The sequence below is a fragment of the Haemorhous mexicanus genome, chromosome 32 (genome assembly GCF_027477595.1).
Source record: "Haemorhous mexicanus isolate bHaeMex1 chromosome 32, bHaeMex1.pri, whole genome shotgun sequence".
NCBI lineage: Eukaryota > Metazoa > Chordata > Aves > Passeriformes > Fringillidae > Haemorhous > Haemorhous mexicanus.
In genome coordinates this window covers 1,525,594-1,549,607 of record NC_082372.1, presented here as the reverse complement: position 1 = coordinate 1,549,607, position 24,014 = coordinate 1,525,594, and the positions used below count along the sequence as shown (strand labels likewise).

Sequence of the window (24,014 nt, the reverse complement as noted above, 5' to 3'; positions counted from 1 at the left end):
ATTATTATTCAAACCCATTTTGAAAGCAGAGGTAATTCTGGTTCTGTGAAAACAGAGCAAAACAGCCAGGAACCCTTTAGCAGTTCTATGGGATTTGGTCATGATTTCAGATCCAACTGCTCTGTTTGGGATTGCACAACAAAGAAAACACACACATCCATTGCTCAGGTGATCCCTGTCACAGGCTGTCACTGACACCAGACCCAAACACCACTGCAGGGTTTGGGAGAGAGCTTTGCTCTGGACATCCATCTTCTCATTTCTCTCCCTCGCCCTCTGTGAACAGCTGAAGTAGGACTAAAACCCCAAATTGAGCCCAAGTGGGATGCCTCCTGATAGTGCCTTGAGGCTCTCTTTGAAGATGAAAGGCAGGATGGAAAAACTGCTAAATAGTGTTCCTGTCAGAGGCTGGGGTGAAGATAAATTGGGCCTCAGTCTCCAGCAGCTGATGCATTCACACTTTTAGATATGAAGACCAAGCCAGCGTGTCCTGCTCTGACAGACACCGCTGCCCTCCTTGCATTCCTTTGGCACTTCAGAAGGACCAGGTCTGTCCCAGCTGTGCTCTGCAGGCTGACACTGCTCTGCCTTCAGAGGAGCAGCCTGGGCAGGAAAGCTCTGCTGGCCCCCAAAGCTGCAGCCACAGCTCCCAGCAGAGGGGAAAGCCCTGGAGAGCTGCCAGGCGTGCTGGGCGTGTTGACACTGACCTCTCCTCCAGTGGCCCTGTCCAGTCCTTTGTAAACGGTTCCAAAAGCCCTGGAGACAAAACAGCAGAGAAGAGAGAAGCAGCGCTTCAGGCCCTGGCAGTGAAAGCCAGCCCAGACAGGAGATCTCTGCTGCCTGCAGCCTTCACAAACACCTGGGTGCATCGACCCTTCCAACAACAGCGCAGCAGCCACCAGCCCTCTGCCATGCAAGGTGGGCAAGAGAAAACTGCCAGAAAGAAAATTCCAGCACGAAGGAATTGGGCTGGAGCAAATCCCAAATGTCCACCCTGAACTGCTTTAGTTCAAAACCTAGGAGGGGAAATGGGTGTCTAAAGAACTGGAAAAGAATGCATTTCATCCTTTTCCATGTCCTGCCTAAGACCTGCAGGCTCCACAAGGGCCCTGAAATCAGGCAGGTGATGCATTTTCCCCCTGAGTGCATCAGCTCTGTGTCTCTTACTGAATGGATGGGGTCTGTTACCTGTGCTAGAATAGAGCCCTTATTAGTTCACTTCTAGTTTCTGTTTCTAAACCTTTAGGTTGATCATTCTGACCCGTGGATATTTTTCAAAGGAAAATATTTGAAAGAAATCTTGAGAATTGCTTTCTGACAGTCACCAGATGGTGAGTTGCTCTTTTAGGCAATCCAGTTCCAGGGACAGAAGATCTTCCAGGTCCTGCCCCGTGCTGCAGGCAGGACACTGCCAGCCTCAGGGGGCTCTGACGATGCCTCCTGACCACAGTTATCAATTCTGATCAGGACTGAGAGACAGCAGGATGGTAGCCCAGTGTCTGAAGGTGTTTGGAGCTCTCCTGAGTTCTCACTGGATCCTGCACCAGCACAACCCCTGGCCCTGCTTGTGCAGAAGTCGCTGCCGTGCCCTTACCCTTGGCCAATCTGCTCCAGCTCCAGGTATTTCTCGGCAGGCTCCGCCTCGCTCACGGTGTTCCCTGAAAGAAACCACGTGGAAGACGCTCCCTCCCAGAGTGAGAGCCCGCCCTGCAGCAGAGCCAGAACGCAGCCCCACTCCCTGGGGCCGTGAGCCCCTTGGTCTCAGCTGGGGAAGGACAAGAAATGGCTCGGTGACATTCAGCTGCAGAGCAAGCCTGGGTGCAGCTGATGCCGAGACACACACACAGCGCCCTGCTTGGGCACCCAGGGACAGAGCAGACGTACTCAGCTGCATCAGGCACCACTCCCCTCTCCCCTCTGGCTGCAGGGATGTGCTGCTGTCAGAATGCTCAGCCCAGGATCCCACAGAGGAGGGAGGTTCGGTGTCCTCTTCCCAAGCAGAGGGAAGTTCTCCATCCTCTTTCCAAAATTCTGCAGGTTCGCCATCATCTTTCCAAGCCAGGGGATGTTCGCTGTCCACTTCCCATGCTGGGAGATGTTCATCCTTCTCTTCCCAAGACACAGGATGTCCTCCATCCTCATTCCACACTGGGAGATGTTCAACGTCCTCATCCCATGCCTTGGGAGCTTCGCCATCCTCGTCTCACACCAGGGGAAATCCACCATCCTCATCCCAGGACGGGAGATGTCCACTGTCCTTGTCACCCTGTGTGGGAGCCTCGCCGCTGCATTCCCACACCGCGGGATGTTCGCCCTCGTCTCCCAGAACAGCAGAAAGCTCACTGTCATCTCCTGGCTCTGAGGGAAGCTCACTGTCACCTCCTGGCACTGAGGGAAGTTCACCATCGTCCCGCAGAACAGCGGGAAGCTCACTGCTGTCTTCCTCCTCTTTGGCCTCCTCTTTGGAAGCAGGGGGAGCCACAGGAGGTGCTGGTGCTGCTTTTGTGCCCTGTGGACAGATGGCAGCCTGAGGGACGGGAAGTTCAATCTCAGTTCTCACCTTATTTATCCTCAGCTGCACATCCAGCTGCACTAAGCAGAAATTGGGTTTGGAGCTGTTCCAACTAACAATGGGCTAAAGTCGACATTGCCACTTATTGCTGGGAATTCAACATTCCACCATGGCTAAAGCCAGCCAGCAATCCTCTGCCTGCAAAGCCAGACCTGCAGCTCTTCAAAAGCTCTTCAGCAGAAAAGGAGAAAACTGACTGGGATCCCTTTGATGCTGCTGCTGCTGAGACACTGACAGGAACTTTCCTTCAGCCTCCCAGGCTGGCACTCAGCTGCCACATGCCGAGCTCACAACTTGCTGCACAATTCCAAACACCAAAGGTTCCTTTCCCACTCACCAAAGGAGGAGCTGCTCGGGATCCACAGAAGAAGTGCCCTGAAATGGGAGAGGGAACATGAACCAGATGCTGTTAGGCTGAAAAATGCCTGTGGTGGGAAATGCCACAGAGCAAGGCAACCCCAAGAGAGCATTTTGCTCTCACAGCATCCCTGCAGGAGCCACAGTCCCTTCCCACAGCAAGCAAGAGAACAGCACAAAATACTGGGCTGGGTCAGTTCTTGGCCGGAGTAGCAAACGGAGGGAGTTCCAGGCTCTGCTGGCACAGACTCCCTGCCTGAGGGAACAGAACCCCCCAGGGCTCTTTGCAAATGCTATGCAAGACCCCCTGGCTGCAGACACCCCCTTTTTCAGCTGCAGCTGCTGGCAGGAGCTCTCCCAAAGCAATGGTGTCTTCATGGCCATTTGGTTCCAAAGTCAGCTCAGCTCCAGAGGAAGAACACAAAGCACACAGCAAGCCCAAAGCCACAGATGCTGCACGGAGGAAAAGCCTCGACTTACGTGCCAAGTGGGTTAAAAAATACCCCGAATAAGCCACTGAGTAGAGAGTGCAAACTGCAGCAGCCACGTGCTGGATCATTTTGGCTGCGCTGCACACGTCTGCTGCCTGTAGCCCTCCGAGCACAGAAGGACACCCGTCAGGGCTGGGCTGGCTGCTGAGAATGCCTCGGGCACGAGGATCCTCCTGCAGAGAGCCCAGAGCCACTCAGGGCACTGAGGCCTCCGTGTCCCACGGCAACGGGAACACCATGGGGACGTGGCACTGCTCCTGTGACACCACAGCAGCAGCTCACGCAGAAACCGCCTGGAAGGTTCTCCTGTGTCACAGAGGAGCACAAAGAACCCTCCCAGGGCACAGCCTATTGCCCAAAGGATGCCAGAGGAACTCGGAAAATGCAGCACACAAGGACACCCCATAGCCGTGAACATTGAGGAGGAACAAGGACAGCACCAAACCAAAGGAGACGTGACCTTTAGTCACTGATACTTCTGACTAAAAGCAGCAAGCCTTGTTCCATCGGGGATCTTTGATCTAGTTCTAAAAACAAGCAAGGGTCTGCAACCTTAAATACACAGATGGCAGGAACTGGGGAGGAGGTGGGATTAGGAAGGAGGAGGAGGCGGGAGAGAAGAAAAGGAGGAGCAGGAAGAGGTGGAGCAGGAACAGGAGGTTCCAGTGCCTCCTGTGGCCGCAGACACAGGACCATCGCCCCCACCTTGTCCTGCAGGTGAGAGGGGAGGGGGAGCTTGTCCCAAATCCATCAGGGGGGCCCTGAGAGGGTTTTTTATTGGGGTGTGTTTGGAGCTTGCAGATTGTGGAATTGACCCCAAATATCATCTCCCATCCCTGGGAGGTTTTTTTCTGTGTGTGTGTAGGTTTGGATCTTGAAGGACCCCAAGGCTGAGCCCCTTGGGGGGATCTTTGGGGGTCCACGTGGCCATTGCCCAGTATGGGCAGGGGAGGACATTGGTCCTGGGGACCCCTGGGAGAGCAGAGGAGGGGAACCCCTGGGACACCCAGAGTGGGGAGAGCAGAGAGGGGCGATCCCAGAGCTGGGGGACCCCGGCTGGCTGGAAAGGGGGGGAGCCTGGAGAGGAGGGACCCCTGGGACTCCTGGGATCTCAGAGTATCCCATGAACCCCCCATAGACCCCCAAAAGCCCCTGGAACATCCCTAAGCAGGATGCTGGAGAAAGGGGAACCCTTGGAGCCGTTGGACCCCCATCATCCCAAGGAAAGGAAAACTCTGGAACCCCAAAAGTGGAGAGCTCAGCTATAGGGAATTCCTGGGAGAGGTTTTTGGGCTGAATCTTGACATTGTGGAGATTTCCATGGACACAAGATTCCTGATGTATTCTAGAGATGGACTTGGCCAGGGGGAGCCTCTACTCCAAGGCGCTCCCACCTTGGTTTCCCCCAAACCAGGATCTGTCATTGCCAAGCTGTGGCCTGATGGAGGAGGAGGAAAAGCCCCAGAGATCCCTCATGAGGAGTGGCTGCAAACCCAGCCCAGGGAGCTGCAGGGAGGAAAGAGCCCCCCTGAGCCAGGAAGGTGTCTCGAGATCCAGCTGGAGCTCAGAGCTAGTGGAGAAGCCTCATGGCAGGGAGAAGCCCCACAAGTGCTTGGAATGTGGGAAGGGTTTCAGCCACAGCTCCACCCTGATGGAACACCAGAACATCCACACTGGGGAGAGGCCCCGTGAGTATGGGGAACGTGGGAAGAGTTTCAGTGGGACCTCTGACCTCAGCAAGGACACCAAGATCCACACTGGGGAACGGCTCCATGAGTGCTTGGAATGTCAGAAGAGCTTCAGGTGTAATTCAGAGATCGTCACTCACCAGCACTTCCACACCAGGGAGAGGCCCTGCGAGTGTCCCGAGTGTGGGAGGTGCTTTGTGCGGTGCTCCAGCTCCATCCCCCATGGGAGGATCCGCGCTGGATGATCCCCAGTGACCCCCGTTGGGCAGAGCCCTGGTGACCCCCGATCCGGGTGATCCCCGTTGGGTGGGGGAAGGTGTTGGAGAGATTTCTTTGCCCTCTCCTTGTGCTGCTGTGATTTGGTTGGTAATAAATTCCCTCCGTGTGACCAGGCCGGGTTGTGCCCTTGCCGGATTTGCTGAGGGATCCCTCCCGGTCCTTGTCCCCACGGAGGAACCCTCGGTTCCATTTTCTGTCCCTGTGCGGCTGCGGGGGGCAGGGACAGAGCGGCTCTGGGGGTGCCTGGCATCGGGCCAGCGTCACTGCTCGCCACGGGCACCCCGGAGATCCCGCGCACCTGGGCACGCTTTTCTGGGCTCGCCTGAGCTCCCACCTGCCCAGCGCCCCAAGGCTCCCCCTCCCTGGAAAAGCCGCCCCCGGGGCTGCAGCGTCCCGGGAACCCCTCAGCCAATCACAACACAGCCAAAACGCGCTGCAGCCAATGAGAGCGCGGGGCGTTGATGACTCATCAGTTGTGTGGCAGAGCCTGTGAGCTCGGCTCCCCAGCAGTGGCGGGAGCCAATGAGAGCGCGCGGCGCTGCCGAGCCCGCCCCCCTCCGGACTGGTGCTCCCAGCGCAGCGCGGCTGCTTCGGGGCTGCGGCCCCTGCCCGGCGCTGACCGTGGGGCGAGGGGCGGCAGCTGGGGCCGGACTGGTGGCACTGGTGGTGCTGGGAGTGCCCCCGGCTGCGGGCGCGGAGCTCTCGGGTGAGCGGGGGGGCGGGAAGCGGTGGGACAGGGGGGGAGAAGGGGGAAAAGGGGAGGAGGAGTCCCGAAAACTGATACCGAGGGGCCTGGGGATTCACGGATTTGTGGGAAAATGGGGCAATGGGACCCCAGAAGTGATTTGGAGAGCGGCCGGAGGTGGGAGGGTAGAGGATGGGAAAGGGGAAATGGGGGAAGGGTGGCAAAGAGGAAGCGGCAGTGCGGGCAGGAGGGTCCTGTGGCGGCCGTGGGGCACAGGGGGTGCAGAGTGGGGATCTGAGGTGGCCCCCAGAGCTCTGGTGGTGCTGGGTGCGCATCCCCTGACCTGGGTCCTGCACTCACAGGGGTGTTCCAGTTCATGGGAAAGTCCGAGTGTCTTTTCATTAACAGTACGGAGAAGATGAGGTTCGTGGCCAGGTACATCTACAACCGGGAGCAGTTCCTGATATTGGACAGCGACGTCGGGGTGTACGTGGCTTCACCCCCTATGGGGAGATGAATGCCAAGCGCTTGAACAGCCACCCGGTTCAGATGGTGGACACGCTCTGCCGGCGAAACTACGAGCTTTATGCCCCGTTCACAACGGTGGAGCGCCGAGGGGAGCGCGGGGCAGAGCGCGTCCCCTCGGGCCCTGCCCTGCCAATGACCCTGGAGCTCCTGAAATTCCCAGAATCCCTCGAATTTGGGAATCGCCCCAGAGCCCGCAGCCCTCCTTGTGCCCATCACCGGGACATCCTCTCCCTCCCAGTGACCTCCCCCGCCGTGGCTCCTCCAGCCCATCCCAGTCCGTCCGAGTCCATCCCGGTCACTCCCAGCGCTCCACGGCGCGTCCATCTCGGTTGAGCGTGGAGATAACGCCTCTCAGCCAATGAGAGCGCATCGCTCCGATGACCCATCTGTTGCTAGGAAGATTAGATTAGAGGGCCCTGCGATGGACTGGGCCTCGCAGCGCCGCGCACGTCATTCCCAGTTCCATCCCAGTTCCTCCCAGTCCATTCCCAGATCCCTCCCAGTGCCTCCTCAGTCCCTCCCACTTCATTCCAACTTCATTCCCAGAGCACCATCCTCAATCCGAGGGACGCTCACCCCCTCCCATTTCTCTCAGTGCCATCCCAGTCCCTCCCAGTCCATTCTCAGTCGCTCCCAGTCTCTCCCCAGTCCGCCTCCAGTCCCAGAGCACCATCCTCAATCCGAGGGACACTCACCCCCTCCCATTCTCTCAGTGCCATCCCAGTCCCTCCCAGTCCATTCTCAGTCGCTCCCAGTCCCTCCCCAGTCCCCCTCCAGTCCATTCCCGTACATTACCATTGAATTCCCACTCCATTCCCAGTCCATCCCCAGTCCCTCCCAGTCCATTCCCAGTCCCTCTCCTGCCCACCCCAGCCCTCCCCTCTCTCTCCCAGTGCCCCCCAGCTGATCCCAGTATGTCCCTGCTTTCTGTCTCTCCCCCAGTGCCCCCCAGCGTTTCCATCTCGCTGGCACCCCCCTCGAGCTCCCAGCCCAGCCCCAGCCGCCTGCTCTGCTCCGTCATGGATTTCTACCCTGCCCGCATCCAGGTGAGGTGGTTCCAGGGCCAGCAGGAGCTCTCGGAGCACGTGGTGGCCACCGACGTGGTCCCCAACGGGGACTGGACCTACCAGCTCCTGGAGCTGCTGGAAACTCTCCCCCCCCGGCGCGGGCTCACCTACACCAGCCAGGTGGAGCACGTCAGCCTGGAGCAGCCCCTGAGCTGCACTGGGATTTGGGGGAGCCCCTGGGGGCGCTGGCAGAGCCACTGGGCTGTGCTGGGAGCCACTGGGAGGGAGCTGGGCTGGAACTGGGAGAGGGGCTGGGGGCTGGGCAAGGGCTGGGAAGGCGATGCTGGGGAGGGTGGGGTGGGGTTGGGGGGGTCCTGGTGGGCACTGGGAGGGAGTTTGGGGGTTTAGGCGATGCTGGGTGTGACTGGGAGGGGGTTTCGGGTGCTGGGTGTGACTGGGAAGGAGTTTGGGGGTCCTGGGTGTGACTGGGAGAGGCTTTGGGGGTCCTGCAGCCCTGGGGGGACACTGGGAGGGGGCTGTGGGATCCTGGGAGGGACGGGAGGGGCTTTGGTGACTCCCGGGGAGCCCAACAAGGGATCGGGGGGAGGTTTCAGGGGGTCCTGGCTGCGCCGGGGGCCACAGGGAGGGCGCTGCGAGGGGCGCGGAGTGTCCGTGAGAGGTTTTGGGGGTGCTGAGCCCCGCGGACCCCCCAGAGATGCTGCCGGACGCCACCCGCAGCAAGATGCTGACGGGCATCAGGGGCTTCGCCTTGGGCTTCGTCTTCCTGGCGCTGGGGCTCGGCTTCTACCTGCGCAAGAAGGTGAGGGAGGGTCCCGGGGCTCATGTCCCCCCCGGCCCGGAGCGTGTGCGCTCCCCCCGGGGCCCCCAGCCCGGTGTCACCCCCTTTTCTCTGCCCGCAGAGCTCCTGAGCCGCCGGCGGCCGCAGCCCCTCCCCGTGGGCTCGGGCCCCGCCGGGACCCCCCGCTCCGTCCCCGCTCCGCTGATTTTGGGGGGGGTCCCGTGTGTCCCCCCCAGCCCCGCCGGCGCTTAGCCCCCACCCAGTGCCCGCTCCCAGTGCTCCCAATAAAGCTTCCCAGTTGGCCCCGGTGTCGTTTGTTGGGGGACGATGGGGAGGGATTGGGGGGGGGGGGGCGATGGGACGGATTTGGGAAAAGGGAGGGGGACAAAGGGTGGGGGCTGGGCCCGGGGGAGCGGGAGGACGGATGGAGGAGGAGGAGGAAGGAGCGGTTGAAGGGCCTGAGAGAGAAGGGGAAGGAGGCGGGATGAGGAAGGGGGAGAAGCGGGAGGAGCGATGGAACCGAGGGAGGAGGGGCGGGAGGAAGAGGAGGGGGAGATGAGGAAAAGGAGCGGAAACAAGAGAATCAGCGGCGATCCTCCGGCCTTCCTCCAGGTGTCCACGGGGGGAGCCAGGAAGATGTGAAGCCCCCAGCCAGGTGTGTTCCCAACACGGGCGCTCCGCCCACCAGGGATCACCCAGCGCGGATCCTCCCACGGGGGATGGAGCTGGAGACGCGGACGGAGCCCTTCCCGCACCGGGGCACTGCGGGATCCGCGGGCAGCGATCCCTCCTTCCTCCTCCTCCTCCTCCATCTCTCCTCCCGCTCCCCCCGGGCCCAGCCCCCACCCTTTGTCCCCTTCCCTTTTCCCAAATCCGTCCCATCGCCCACCCCCCCCCCCAATCCCTCCCCATCGCCCCCCAGTAAACGGCACCGGGGCCAACTGGGAAGCTTTATTGGGAGCACTGGGAGCGGGCACTGGGTGGGGGCAGAGCGCCAGCGGGTCTGGGGGGACACACGGGACCCCCCTAAAATCAGCTGAGCGGGGACGGAGCGGGGGGTCCCGGCCGGGCCCGAGCCCACGGGGAGGGGCTGCGGCCGCCGGCGGCTCAGGAGCTCTGCGGGCAGAGAAAAGGGGGTGACACCGGGCTGGGGGGCCTGGGGGGAGCGCACACGCTCCGGGCTGTGATGTTGGCACTTTTGGGTTGGTTTGGGGTAGAAGCAGACAGTCTAACATAGGTGATAGGTATTGGAAAATAATGGTAAATAAAGTACACGTAGTTTTCAGTATAAAGAAATAGCACCGCCTCAGGGCAGTAGTGCAGTGTGTCTCGGACAGACCTGCGAGACAGACCTCTGCGGGTCAGGAAACGAATGTTTTAGATCAGAGAAAATATACTTGAAAACCAGAACCAAGGAATTCCGACTCCTTCTTCGAACCTCGGGCTGGGAAAAAAGGACTGTCGGGGTCATCCTGACCGCAGGAAACCCGAGACCATTTCCCCTACTTGCCACATTTCCACAACCTTTTCCCACTATCCCCTCCTCCTCCCGTCCATTCCGGGCTCCCACCGCCCCCTTTTCCCCCTTCTCCCTCCCTGTCCCACCGCCTCCCGCCCCCCGCTCACCCGAGAGCTCCGCGCCCGCAGCCGGGGGGGCTCCCAGCACCACCAGTGCCACCAGTCCGGCCCCAGCTGCCGCCCCTCGCCCCACGGCCAGCGCCGGGCAGGGGCCGCAGCCCCGAAGCAGCCGCGCTGCGCTGGGAGCACCAGTCCGGAGCGGGGCGGGCTCGGCAGCGCCGCGCGCTCCCATTGGCTCCCGCCACTGCTGGGGAGCTCACAGGCTCTGCCACACAACTGATGAGTCATCAACGCCCCGCGCTCTCATTGGCTGCAGCGCGTTCCAGCTGTGTTGTGATTGGCTGAGGGGTTCCCGGGACGCTGCAGCCCCGGGGGCGGCTTTTCCAGGGAGGGGGAGCCTTGGGGCGCTGGGCAGGACGGAGCTCAGGTGGGCCCAGAAAAGCGTGCCCAGGTGCGCGGGATCTCCGGGGTGCCCGTGGCGAGCAGTGACGCTGGCCCGATGACAGGCACCCCCAGAGCCGCTCTGTCCCTGCCCCCCGCAGCCGCACAGGGACAGAAAATGGAACCGAGGGTTCCTCCGTGGGGACAAGGACCGGGAGAGATCCCTCAGCAAATCCGACACGGGCACAACAGACCCGGCCTGGGCACACGGAGGGAGTTTATTACCAACCAAATCACAGCAGCACAAGGAGAGGGCAAAGAAATCTCTCCAACACCTTCCCCCACCCAACGGGGATCACCCGGATCGGGGGTCACCGGGGCTCTGCCCAACGGGGGTCACTGGGGATCATCCAGCGCGGATCCTCCCATGGGGATGGAGCTAGAGCTGCGCACAAAGCACCTCCCACACTCAGGACACTCGCAGGGCCTCTCCCTGGTGTGGAAGTGCTGGTGAGTGACGATCTCTGAATTACACCTGAAGCTCTTCTGACATTCCAAGCACTCATGGAGCCGTTCCCCAGTGTGGATCTTGGTGTCCTTGCTGAGGTCAGAGGTCCCACTGAAACTCTTCCCACGTTCCCCACACTCACAGGGCCTCTCCCCAGTGTGGATGTTCTGGTGTTCCATCAGGGTGGAGCTGTGGCTGAAACCCTTCCCACATTCCAAGCACTTGTTCGGCTTCTCCCTGTCATGAGGGTTCTCCACCAGCTCTGAGCTCCGGCTGGATCTCCGGACACCTTCCTGGCTCAGGGGGGTGTAGGCGAGACGGAGGTAGCACGGTCGGGACGGACGGAGACGAGAGATCTCTGAAGCCAGGTCGTGGAACTTGCGGTTTATTGCAAAGGGCGTGGGTGCAGGGCCCTGCTGGGAGCTGCCAGCTGCAGCTCGGAGCAGGCCCGAGAGAAGAGAGAGGATAAGAGGGTAAGAACGTAAAAGGCAAGAGCTAAGAGCATAGAAAAGTAAGTGAGAGCAAGAGAGCAAGAGTAAGAGTAAGAGCGCAAGAGTAAAAGCAAGAGCGCGAAGTTCCCGTTACAATACAATAAATCATCTTCTGTGTTGGATATTCTGATTGTCACTAACCAATCTAGTACAGCATACAAATCCTATAGCATTTACATACAGCCTATGAGAATCACTACATTACCATACTATGCTACATTTTAAACCCTAAAACTACTCTTCAGACCCCTTCTGCCAAGCTGGCAGGGTCTGCTCGGACCCTTGGACCTGCCTACTTGCAGAGGGTCTTGTATCATCCAAAGGGGATTTCCTTCAGCCGGCCACACCATTGTTTTCCTGTTGTTCATTAACTAAGGGATCTCAAGGCCTGCTTTCATTTCAATCTCGCTTATAGTTTCTATATTCTCAAAATCTTTTGCCAGGCAATCATATTTGTAAGGCTTTCCTGTTGCATCTTCCCCAACAGGGGGGCTCTTTCCTCCCTGCAGCTCCCTGGGCTGGGTTTGCAGCCCCTCCTCATGAGGGATCTCTGAGGTTTTTCCTCCTCCTCCATCTGGCCACAGCTTGGCAAGGACAGATCCTGGTTTGGGGGAAACCAAGGTGGGAGCGCCTTGGAGTAGAGGCTCCCCCTGGCCAAGTCCATCTCTAGAAGTCAGCAGGGGTCTTGTGTCCATGGAAATCTCCACAATGTCAAGATTCAGCCCAAAAACCTCTCCCAGGAATTCCCTATCGCTGAGCTCTCCACTTTTGGGGTTCCAAAGTTTTCCTTTCCTTGGGATGATTGGGGTCCAACGGCTCCAAGGGTTCCCCTTTCTCCAGCATCCTGCTTAGGGATGATCCAGGGGCTTTTGGGGGTCCATGGGGGGTTCATGGGATACTCTGAGATCCCAGGAGTCCCAGGGGTCCCTCCTCTCCAGGCTCCCCCCCTTTCCAGCCAGCCAGGGTCCCCCAGCTCTGGGATCGCCCCTCTCTGCTCTCCCCACTCTGGGGGTCCCAGGGGTTCCCCTCCTCTGCTCACCCGGGGGTCCCCAGCACCAATGTCCCCCCCTGCCCATACTGGGCAATGGCCACATGGACCCCCAAAGATCCCCCCAAGGGGCTCAGCCTTGGGGTCCTGCAAGACCCAAACCTACACACACAGAGAAAAAAACCTCCCAGGGATGCCAGATGGTATTTGGGGTCAATTCCACAATCTGCAAGCTCCAAACACACCCCAATAAAAAACCCTCTCAGCGACACCCCAATGGATTTGGGACAAGCTCCCCCTAACCTCTCACCTGCAGGACAAGGTGGGGGCGATGGTCCTGTGCCTGCGGCCACAGGAGACACTGGAAGCCCTGGTCCTGCTCCTGCTCCTGTTCCTCCTCTTCCTGCTCCTCCTTTTCCTCTCTCCCTCCTCCTCCTCCTTCCTAATCCCACCTCCTCCCCAGTTCCTGCCATCTGTGTATTTAGAGTGGAGAACCTTGCTTGTTTTTAGAACTAGATCAAAGATCCCTGATGGAACAAGGCTTGCTGCTTTCAGTCAGAAGTATCAGTGACTAAAGGTCACGTTTCCTTTGGTTTGGTGCCGTCCTTGTTCCTCCTCAGTGTTCAGGCTGGGCTATGGGGTGTCCTTGTGTGCTGCATTTTCCGAGTTCCTCTGGCATCCTTTGGGCAATAGGCTGTGCCCTGGGAGGGTTCTTTGTGCTCCTCTGTGACACAGGAGAACCTTCCAGGCGGTTTCTGTGTGAGCTGCTGCTGTGGTGTCACAGGAGCAGTGCCACGTCCCCGTGGTGTTCCCGTTGCTGTGGGACACGGAGGCCTCAGTGCCCAGAGTGGCTCTGGGCTCGCTGCAGGAGGATCCTCGTGCCCGAGGCATTCTCAGCAGCCAGCCCAGCCCTGACGGGTGTCCTTCTGTGCTCGGAGGGCTACAGGCTGCAGACGTGTGCAGCGCAGCCAAAATGATCCAGCACGTGGCTGCTGCAGTTTGCACTCTCTACTCGGTGGCTTATTCAGGGTATTTTTTAACCCACTTGGCACGTAAGTTGAGGCTTTCCCTCGCTGCAGCATCTGTGGCTTTGGGCTTGCTGTGTGCTTTGTGTTCTTCCTCTGGAGCTGAGCTGACTTTGGAACCAAATTGCCATGAAGACACCATTGCTTTGGGAGAGCTCCTGCCAGCAGCTGCAGCTGAAAAAGGGGGTGTCTGCAGCCAGGGGGGCGTGCACAGCATTTGCAATGAGCCCTGGGGGGTTCTGTTCCCTCAGGCAGGGAGTCTGTGCCAGCAGAGCCTGGAACTCCCTCCATTTGCTGCTCCGGCCAAGAACTGACCCAGCCCAGTATTTTGTGCTGTTCTCTTGCTTGCTGTGGGAAGGGACTGTGGCTCCTGCAGGGATGCTGTGAGAGCAAAATGCTCTCTTGGGGTTGCCTTGCTCTGTGGCATTTCCCACCACAGGCAGTTTTCAGCCTAACAGCATCTGGTTCATGTTCCCTCTCCCATTTCAGGGCACTTCTTCTGTGGATCCCGAGCAGCTCCTCCTTCGGTGAGTGGGAAAGGAACCTTTGGTGTTTGGAATTGTGCAGCAAGTTGTGAGCTCGGCATGTGGCAGCCGAGTGCCAGCCTGGGAGGCTGAAGGAAAGTTCCTGTCAGTGTCTCAGCAGCAGCAGCATCAAAGGGATCCCAGTCAGTTTTCTCCTTTTCTGCTGAAGAGCTTTTGAAGAGCTGCAGGTCTGGCTTTGCAGGCAGAGGATTGCTGGCTGGCTTTAGCCATGGTGGAATGTTGAATTCCCAGCAATAAGTGGCAATGTCGACTTTAGCCCATTGTTAGTTGGAACAGCTCCAAACCCAATTTCTGCTTAGTGCAGCTGGATGTGCAGCTGAGGATAAATAAGGTGAGAACTGAGGTAGAACTTCCCGTCCCTCACGCTGCCGTCTGTCCACAGGGCACAAAAGCAGCACCAGCACCTCCTGTGGCTCCCCCTGCTTCCAAAGAGGAGGCCAAAGAGGAGGAAGACAGCAGTGACCTTCCCACTGTTCTGGGGGATGATGGTGAACTTCCCTCAGAGCCAGGAGATGACAGTGAGCTTCCCTCAGAGCCAGGAGATGACAGTGAGCTTCCTGCTGTTCTGGGAGATGAGGGCGAACATCCCACGGTGTGGGAATGCAACGGCAAGGCTCCTGCAGATTGGGACAAGGACAGTGGACATCTCCCAGAGTGGGACGAGGATGGCCAAGCTCCCGAGGCATGGGATGAGGACAGCAGACATCTCCCAGTGTGGGATGAGTATGGAGGACATCCTGTCTCTTGGAAAGAGAAGGATGAACATCTCCCAGCATGGGAAGTGGACAGCGAACATCCTCTGGCTTGGAAAGATGATGGCGAACCTGCAGCGTTTTGGGAAGAGGATATAGAAGCTGCAGAATTTGGGCAAGAGGATGAAGAACCTTCCTCTGCTTGGGAAGAGGACAACGAACCTCCCTCCGCTGTGGGATCCTGGGCTGAGCATTCTGACAGCAGCACAGCCCTGCAGCCAGAGGGGAGAGGGGAGTGGTGCCTGATGCAGCTGAGTACGTCTGCTCTGTCCCTGGGTGCCCGAGCAGGGCGCTGTGTGTGTGTCTCGGCATCAGCTGCACCCAGGGTTGCTCTGCAGCTGAATGTCACCGAGCCATTTCTTGTCCTTCCCCAGCTGAGACCAAGGGGCTCACGGCCCCAGGGAGTGGGGCTGCGTTCTGGCTCTGCTGCAGGGCGGGCTCTCACTCTGGGAGGGAGCGTCTTCCACGTGGTTTCTTTCAGGGAACACCGTGAGCGAGGCGGAGCCTGCCGAGAAATACCTGGAGCTGGAGCAGATTGGCCAAGGGTAAGGGCACGGCAGCGACTTCTGCACAAGCAGGGCCAGGGGTTGTGCTGGTGCAGGATCCAGTGAGAACTCAGGAGAGCTCCAAACACCTTCAGACACTGGGCTACCATCCTGCTGTCTCTCAGTCCTGATCAGAATTGATAACTGTGGTCAGGAGGCATCGTCAGAGCCCCCTGAGGCTGGCAGTGTCCTGCCTGCAGCACGGGGCAGGACCTGGAAGATCTTCTGTCCCTGGAACTGGATTGCCAAAAAGAGCAACTCACCATCTGATGACTGTCAGAAAGCAATTCTCAAGAAGATTTCTTTCAAATATTTTCCTTTGAAAAATATCCACGGGTCATGATTATTAACCCAATGGTTTAAAAACAGAAACCAGAGATGAGCTAATTAGGGCTCTATTCTAGCACAGGTAACAGACCCCATCCATTCAGTAACAGACACAGAGCTGATGCACTCTGGGGGAAAATGCATCACCTGCCTGATGGCAGGGCCCTTGTGGAGCCTGCAGGTCTTAGGCAGGACATGGAAAAGGATAAAATGCATTCTTTTCCAGTTCTTTAGACACCCATTTCCCCTCCTAGGTTTTGAACTAAAGCAGTTCAGGGTGGACATTTGGGATTTGCTCCAGCCCAATTCCTTCGTGCTGGGTCTCAGTTTTCTCTTGCCCACCTTGCATGGCAGAGGGCTGGTGGCTGCTGTGCTGTTGTTGGAAGGGTCGATGCACCCAGGTGTTTGTGAAGGCTGCAGGCAGCAGAGATCTCCTGTCTGGGCTGGCTTTCACTGCCAGGGCCTAAAGCGCTGCTTCTTTCTTCTCTGCTGTTTTGTCTCCAGGGCTTTCGGAACTGTTTACAAAGGACTGGACAGGGCCACTGGAGGAGAGGTCAGTGTCAACACGCCCAGCACGCCTGGCAGCTCTCCAGGGCTTTCCCCTCTGCTGGGAGCTGTGGCTGCAGCGTTGGGGGCCAGCAGAGCTTTCCTGCCCAGGCTGCTCCTCTGAAGGCAGAGCAGTGTCAGCCTGCAGAGCACAGCTGGGACAGACCTGGTCCTTCTGAAGTGCCAAAGGAATGCAAGGAGGGCAGCGGTGTCTGTCAGAGCAGGATGCACTGGCTTGGTCTGCATATCTAAAAGTGTGAATGCACCAGCTGCTGGAGACTGAGGCCCAATTTATCTTCACCCCAGCCTCTGACAGGAACACTATTTAGCAGTTTTTCCATCCTGCCTTTCATCTTCAAAGGGAACCCCAAGGCACTATCAGGAGGCATCCCACTTGGGCTCAATTTGGGGTTTTAGTCCTACTTCAGCAGTTCACAGAGAGAGGGGGAGAAATGAGAAGATGGATGTCCAGAGCAAAGCTCTCTCCCAAACCCTGCAGTGGTGTTTGGGTCTGGTGTCAGTGACAGCCTGTGACAGGGATCACCTGAGCAATGGATGTGTGTGTTTTCTTTGTTGTGCAATCCCAAACAGAGCAGTTGCATCTGAAATCATGGCCAAATCCCATAGAACTGCTAAAGGGTTCCTGGCTGTTTTGCTCTGTTTCAAAGAACCAGAATTACCTCCTGCTTTCCAAATGGGTTTGAATAATAATAATGAGAGTGTTGAGGCCATTTGAGCAGACTCTGGGTGCAGAGGATGTTGTTAGAGCTTTGAGGCTGACAGCTGAGGGACCATTTCTGCAGAGCTTGCAAGGCCAAATGTCTCTGGCCATGTGTCCTGTGAGCAGCCCCCAGCTGGCAGAGCAATGGGCTGTGGGAATGGCACTTGCTGAGCTCTGGTGTCCCATCCCAAGGCAGTTTGGCACAGCCTGGCTCCGTCGCTCCAAACAGACTCGCTCCATGTTTGCTGTGGCCTCCTGCCACAGACTCCTGCAGTTCAAGGGCTGCCATGTCCCTTCAGGTGGCCATAAAGAAAATGAGTCTCCGAGGGCAGAACAGGGAACGAGCTGTGAATGAGATCCTGCTCCTGAAGGACAAGAAGAACCCCAGCATTGTCAACTCTTTGGACAGGTGAGTGTTTCAGCTCTCATCCCGTGCCCAGGCCCTGCGTTAACCTTTCCTGGCATCCCGAGTCTGTAGCCTGTTTTGAAAATGCCTGACCCAGCCACATCTTCCCCAAACAACAGCCTGGCAGTTCACTCCCTGCGTGTGCTTTTGTTGCTTTGCTTTGGTTTTTCCTTCAAGTTGACCCCGTTTGCTGTGTCTCCCAACAAGTGCTGATGAACCACAGCAGAAATTATTTCCCTTGGCTTCTTCCCAGCCCTTTTCCATTGCTACAGATGCCAGGCAGACCAGGTTCTTGTTTCCAGCAATGCCTCATTTGCCCATTTTCCACTGGCCTTGCCTGTTTCTGAAGGGACTTTCTGAAAGGTTTTCTGACTGCTTTTGTCCCAAGTGTTGCACGGCCTCCTCCCCTGGCTAACCCTGGCAGTTGTGTGTCCTTGTTCTGGAGGGAATGGTGGAACTGAGGAGTTCAGAAGCTGAACCAGCTGGGGGCAAGTGTTGTGGTTCCACATTGATCTGGGCTGTTGCTAAACTGCATTTTTCACCTGCTTGCCATCTAAGGCCTCTCCTTTCTCACAGGTGTCTCCTTCTCCTTTAGACTGTGCAGATTCCAAGGGCTGGGCAGCCGGGCAGGAATGTCTCTCCATCTGATTCTGTCCTCACTGACAAGTGACCTGGAAACAAAACTCCATTCCAGGCTTTTCCATGGGGGAATTGAGCACTGCCCATTCATCTCCATGCCATTGTTTTCCTCTTCCAGCTTCCTTGTTGATGGAGAGCTGTGGCTGGTGATGGAATACATGGATGGAGGAACTTTGCAGGACGTTGTCAGACAGACACGCATGGCTGAAGGAGAGATGGCAGCTGTCAGTCGGGAGGTGAGGGATCCTGCTTGTCACTCCCATGGCTGGGACACCATGGTCCTTCCAAACAGGCATGAGAACAGGAGTGGCTCCATGCTCAGGGCTTTGTTTCTGTGCTGTTTTCATGAGCTGGAGAAGAAAGAGCCTCTGCAGTGAACAGCCTGCCAGCATCACTGCACTTGTGCTCTGTTCTTGCTCTCTCTCCTGCTGTTGTGGTACTCTCTGTCCTTTTTTGATTTGATTTGCTGTTCTCAGCTTTGCCTTGCACCGTTTGCCTGGAGCTTGTGTGCACTGCACTCCTGGCCTCTCCCAGCAAAGCTGCTGCTGGCAGAATTCTGAACTGTCCTTTCTGGTGTGATATATTCCGGCCATTGGTTTTTACCCTGGTGTTTCTTGTTCTCTCTCAGTGTCTGCAGGGCCTGGATTTCCTCCATTCCAACCGGGTGATGCACAGGGATCTGAAGAGCTCCAACATCCTCCTGGGAATGGACGGCTCTGTCAGGCTGGGTGGGTGTTCCTGGCCAGGCACGGCGCTCCCGGGCTGCGGCTGTGGGGCTGCTTCCCAGTGAGGCCAGAGCCCCACAAGGGCTGCTGGGGGCACTGCCCGGGCCCTGCTGCCAGCTGAGAGCAGCTGCCCCTGCAGAGAGCTCAGGAGAGGAGCAGGGTGCCAGCCGTGCCTTTGCTCTGGCTCTGGCCCTTCCAGAGGGGCAGCAGGGGGAATCTAAAGCTCCATGGGAATCAGTAAAAGCCACTGCATGAAAGCTGAGGGTTTCTGTAAGGGTCCAGTTCCATCTTTCCTTGGCTACAGCCCTGAGGACTTTTCCCGCTGACTTCACTACTGCATTCTCAGATGGAGAGTGGGGAATCTTTGTGCTTGGTTTCCTCATTCCAGCTGCCTTTGACAGGGTTTGTTTCTGTCCTCAGCTGATTTTGGCCTCTGTGCTCAGCTCAGCCCTGAGCAGGACCGGCGCAGCTCCATGGTGGGCACTGCTCACTGGATGGCCCCAGAAGTTGTGACCAGATCTCCTTATGGCCCCAAGGTGGACATCTGGGCCTTTGGCATTGTGACCATCGAGATGGTGGAAGGAGAACCTCCTTACTTCAGGGAAACGGGGGCCATGGTAAGAGGCAAATTCTCCAGTGCTTGCAGAGGCCTGTGAGCACAGGGGGACCCTGCCCTGGGAGCAGCAGCTGGAGGTTTCTGCACATGGGAAGGGAATTCCCAGAGGACTCCAGCCTCAACACAGACGAATATTCTGCAGTCTCCAGCAACAATTTGCTTTGGGATTTACGTTGTTGCAGTTCTTCTGGTTCTGAGGATGACATGGAAATGTGAAGCAAGTGCATCAGCCCTAATGTTACCCTGCAAGAAAAGCCCAAACCAGCCCCACATCCCATCCCCAAACCCAACAAGATTTCTGCAGGAGCTTCTAAAGGAGGTTTTGCAAGAGGATCTCCCCGCTGATTCACTGGGAAACTTGTTGAAAACCTGAGGATGATGATTCAACATCCCTATAGTCTAACATATTTCTTTCCTAGTCCAAGCTACTTTCTCTGTGTCACCAAGCCTGAGCTTTCAGCATCACAAACCTCCTGTTTTTGGCCTGGCAGTTTCTGGGATGGGGCATCAGGAATGCATTCACTTGAGTGTCAGTGGCACTGCAGAGATGCACTGGATGTAAGAATCCTGTGGAATAACCCAGGCAGACCGCACTGACTCTGGAAAATGGCCTGTAAAGCTGGTGTCCACATTTGGAGAAGCAAAATATTCTATTTCTGATGGAGGTTCCTCCTAACAGAGTCAGCCAATGAAACTGGCTCTCAGGGCGAGATCATTTGGATGTTGCAGTGGCTGTGGCAGCCCAAGGGTTTGGGTTTTTTGGCTGGCACAGAAAAATGAGCTGTGAGCAGCATCTCTGGCAGGGAGGAAAGTGCCCCTGGAGCTGGGGCTGAGGACCCGGGGTGGATGTGAGCCCGTGTGGGTGTGAAGGAAGCTGGCAGAGCGCTGAGTTTGCTTTCCCTGCAGGCTCGCGCTCTGATCCGGCAGAACGGGACCCCGCAGCTGCAGGAGCCCCGGCGCCTGTCGGCTCTGCTGCGGGACTTCCTCGAGTGCAGCCTGGAGCCGGACGAGGAGCGGCGCTGGGCTGCCCAGGAGCTGCTGCAGGTGAATGCCAAGGGCTGCAGGGCAAGCAGCAGCGCGAGGGAGGGGTTTTCTTGTGGGGCCCCCTCCGACAGTCTCCAGCCTCGCTGCTTTCCACACGCAGAGCGAGCAGAATCCTCGCCTGCTTTGGCCTGGCAGGCTCCTTTCGAGGCCAGCTGGGCCTGGTGCCCCACAGCGAGCAGGGACATCTTCAACAGGTCAGGGGCTCCGAGCCCTGCCCGACCTGAGCTTGGAGGTTTCCAGGGAGGAGGCACCTCCCACACCTCTGGGCACCTTCTGTCAGTGTTCCCCCACTCTCCTGGTTAAAAAATTCTCCCTTAGATCTAATCTGAGCCTGCTCCCCTCTCTTGAGTTTTAAACCATTTCCCTTTGTCCTGCTGCAACAGAGCCTGTGAGGAACTTGACTCTGGGAAGTAACAGTTCATTTCTTTCTTTTTTATCCTTTGGGCAGCACCCATTTTTGTCATCAGCCAAGCCTCTCTCCAGCCTGACCCCTCTGATCACTGCAGCGAAGCAACTGAGGGAGCAGCGGAGGAGATGAAGCACTTGAGGACAGCCTTTAGTTACAGTAGTTAGGACAACTAGTTAGTTTTGGTAGTTAGCACTGATAGTTATGGTAGTTAGTACTGCTAGTTGGTTAGGGTAGTTTGCATAGTCTGTTTGTTATGGTTCTTGTTGGTTATGGTAGTTTTTGGAATAAAAACTCTCTCAAACCTCGACTCCCTTGACGTGTCCCTTCCTTCTCCCGCTGTGCCTCAGCTGCCCGGAGCCATGTGAGGGGAGAGCGGGCCCAGCCCGGCCCAGAGCTGAGCCCCAGCAGAGCCCTGGCAGAGCCCAGAGCAGCCTCGGCACCTGCAGAGTCAGCCTGGAAGGAGGCGCTTGGAGCCTTCGGGGCTGCACCCGGCTCTGGGTTACAAACTGTGTGTGCTGGAAAATGCCAGCGGCTCTGCAGGAGGGCAGAAGGGGCCCGGGGAAGGCCCAAGTGCTCCGTGCAAGGGAAAAACCTGCCCTGGCTTTGGTGTAAATAACTAGGCAGTGTTGGCTTTTGCTATTATGTATGGACTTGTGCAAATTATTCTTAATCACAGCGAGTTTGATATGGTACAGTTTGTAATCACCTTTCACTGCTTTTGCTATAGTATAATTTGTTCAGCTTTTTATTGCCAATGCCCTGGCCCCTGTGTAGCTCCTATCCTCAGAACATGGATGATATTTTAGTTTGTGGACAGTGTGAAAAACATACATTATAGTTTTGGCTTTCACAAACTATTAAAGTGGATGCCATGTGTTGTGCATTGTAATGTTAACTTTTGCAGAAGTAGCTGTAGTTGTGAAATAATAGCTAATGCTTTTATTTTTGTACCTAACTGACAATAATGAGAATGACTCAGAGATATTTGTGAAATAACTAATTTGAAGTACTTGTGGAAATAGCTAAAACTGTCTGCCTGGTCAGATAACACTTGAGGAAGGGATGTGATGAGGGCCCCTGCTACTGACCCTTCCACTGCCAGTAACTGTCACCTGCTGCAACCACAGAACAGGGGGCCCTTGTGAGGGAGTGACACACAACCCTCAAAACAACAACCCACGATTCCTGCACGTACTCTAAAAAGGTGATTTGGGGGTCAAACCAACCTAAAGAATTCCTGGAACATGTAAAGGAGTTCAAAGAAATGTTTGAATTTGTATAATCATTATGAATACGTATTTGATCAATACAATGGAAAAAGTTGCTAAGAAGAGTTGCTGTGGTTAACCATTGTGCCTCTGGCCATGGCCAAGCACCCAGCGCTGTTACTGAGCTGTTCCTTATTTTTCCTTATTAAACTTTGAAAAATTCTAAAGAATGAGGCTCCTTTCTCACTTTGTCCCCAAGGTGCTCACGCCTTGTTCTTCCCCCAAGCCAAGATTTGTCAATCCTACACTTTGTCTAGATAGAGCTGGAGAAGGCTGTGAGGAAAAGGAAGATGCACTGGTGGGGAGGCCCATGGGAGTCTCAATCTCCCAGCTGTGGAGGACTGGTCCCAAATAATAGGAATAGATTTCAAGGTTATGGTCATAAGCTTGCTTCTCCCATAGATCTTTGCAGGCACATGCTAATTTATGTAAACTTATGTTACCCCATTGGCTGTTGGCCTAGTTACCCAAGTACAACCCCTGTTACCCATCTCTGGTTAGTCCCTAGAATGTTCTCCTCTCTGTCCCTCCATTTGCCCTGGTTTACTGCATTCCTCTGCCCCTGTTTCCCTGTTAGCTAACCCGACCCTTAACCCCTCCTTTGCCCCATTTTCCCCATATCCATTGGACCCTGACCCTCAGCTCCACCCTCACTACCCCATATAAAAACCCCTTGTGCCCTCAGCTTGCACCCTGTCTTTGTCCCTGGACCCTGTTCAGCTGTGGACCCTGTTCCTGTACCAATAAACCCAGTTTGCTGGAGATCACACACAGACCCACCCTGCCTGCTGTGTCAGCTTTATAAAGCAGCCGTGAGCTTCGGGCTCCTGAGTGCCGGACGCTCCAAGGGCCTCGGCAGCACCAGGACAGCCAGGCAGGTGAGGAGGAAGTCACTGCCCCTATCCTCTCTCTCCTGCTCCATCTCCCAGCCAAGCATTGCTGCAGGACAGCCTCACTACCAATGCCATCCTGCCAGGGATGGACTGGGGGGATCTCCTTCCCCTTCCCTCTGGCATGGAGGCAAATCCCATCTTCTCCTTCTCTGCCCTCCTTCCTCTCCTCATTCTCTCCTTCAACCATCCACATTCCTTTCCCATCTCCTTCCTCCCTTGTTCCTTCTTCTTCCTTCCTCTCCTTCTGCCTTTTCCTTTTCCCTTCTCCCTGTCTCTTCCTCTCCTTGTCCTTCCTCCCCCAGGCACTGAGCTCCTGATGGAGACTAGGGAGAAAAAACCCCTGCCACAGAACCTCGTGGAAGAGGCCATTTGGAACGGCTCCACGGTGCAGGAATCCAACGGGGATGAAAAGCTCCAGAGATCCCACACAAGGAGGGGCTGCAAACCCAGCCCGGGGAGCTGTGAGGATGTAAAACCCTCCCTGTGCTGGGGAATGTGAGAAGAGCTTCAGACAGAGCTCAGCCTATTCCTGGCACCTCCAAAGACAGCGGTGCAGGATGCAGAGATCCCCCTGCAGGTCCATGGGCATGCAGAGATCCCCCTGCAGATCCATGGGGCTGCAGAGATCTCCCTGCAGGTCCATGGGCATGCAGAGATCCCCCTGCAGATCCATGGGGCTGCAGAGATCTCCCTGCAGGTCCATGGGGATGCAGAGATCCCCCTGCAGGTCCACGGGGATGCAGAGATCCCCGTGCAGGTCCATGGGGCTGCAGAGATCCCCGTGCAGGTCCATGGGGATGCAGAGATCCCCGTGCAGGTCCATGGGGATGCAGAGATCCCCCTGCAGCCCCTGGAGGAGCCGCGCTGGAGCACGGGGATGCCTGAGAGGAGGCTGTGACCCTGTGGCCAGAGGGGCCCCGCTGGAGCAGCCTGTCCTGGCAGGACTGACCCCGGGGCACAGTGACCCACGCTGCAGCAGCTGGAGGAGGGCTGTGCCCCATGGGATGGACTCAGGCTGGAGAAGTTCCTGGAGAAGTCTCCGGTGGGAGAGAGCTCAGGGTGCAGCAGGGGAACGACTCCTGTCCCCGAGCAGAGGGAGAAGCCCCGGGGGATGAACTGAGCGTGGCCCCATTCCCTGTCTCCGGCACTGCCGGGGTAGGAGGTGCAGCTGGAAGGAGCGAGGCGGGGGGAAAGCTGGATT

At 57.0% G+C, this 24,014-nt stretch overlaps 1 protein-coding gene and 1 pseudogene across 1 annotated transcript; both read left to right on the top strand.

Annotated features, from left to right (window-relative positions):
- Positions 1-5,909: 5,909 nt before the first annotated feature.
- LOC132340452 (HLA class II histocompatibility antigen, DO beta chain-like) lies at positions 5,910-8,715 on the top strand. The gene is made up of 5 exons (XM_059871478.1): positions 5,910-6,093; positions 6,435-6,558; positions 7,543-7,787; positions 8,321-8,427; positions 8,528-8,715. Exons 1-5 carry the CDS (start codon positions 5,910-5,912, stop codon positions 8,534-8,536), a joined length of 669 nt encoding a protein of 222 aa, XP_059727461.1. The 3' UTR covers positions 8,537-8,715.
- A 276-nt stretch (positions 8,716-8,991) lies between these two features.
- On the top strand, positions 8,992-23,777 carry LOC132340519 (serine/threonine-protein kinase PAK 3-like; annotated as a pseudogene).
- Positions 23,778-24,014: the final 237 nt, after the last annotated feature.

Excerpts from the sequence above, each read along its gene's own strand:
- LOC132340452 (XM_059871478.1), top strand. The coding sequence starts at position 5,910 with ATGAGAGCGCGCGGCGCTGCCGAGCCCGCCCCCCTCCGGACTGGTGCT. Across the intron at positions 6,559-7,542 it reads TTGGACAGCGACGTCGGGGT|TGCCCCCCAGCGTTTCCATC; the intron begins GTACGTGGCTTC and ends TCTCTCCCCCAG. Across the intron at positions 7,788-8,320 it reads GGCTCACCTACACCAGCCAG|AGATGCTGCCGGACGCCACC; the intron begins GTGGAGCACGTC and ends CGGACCCCCCAG.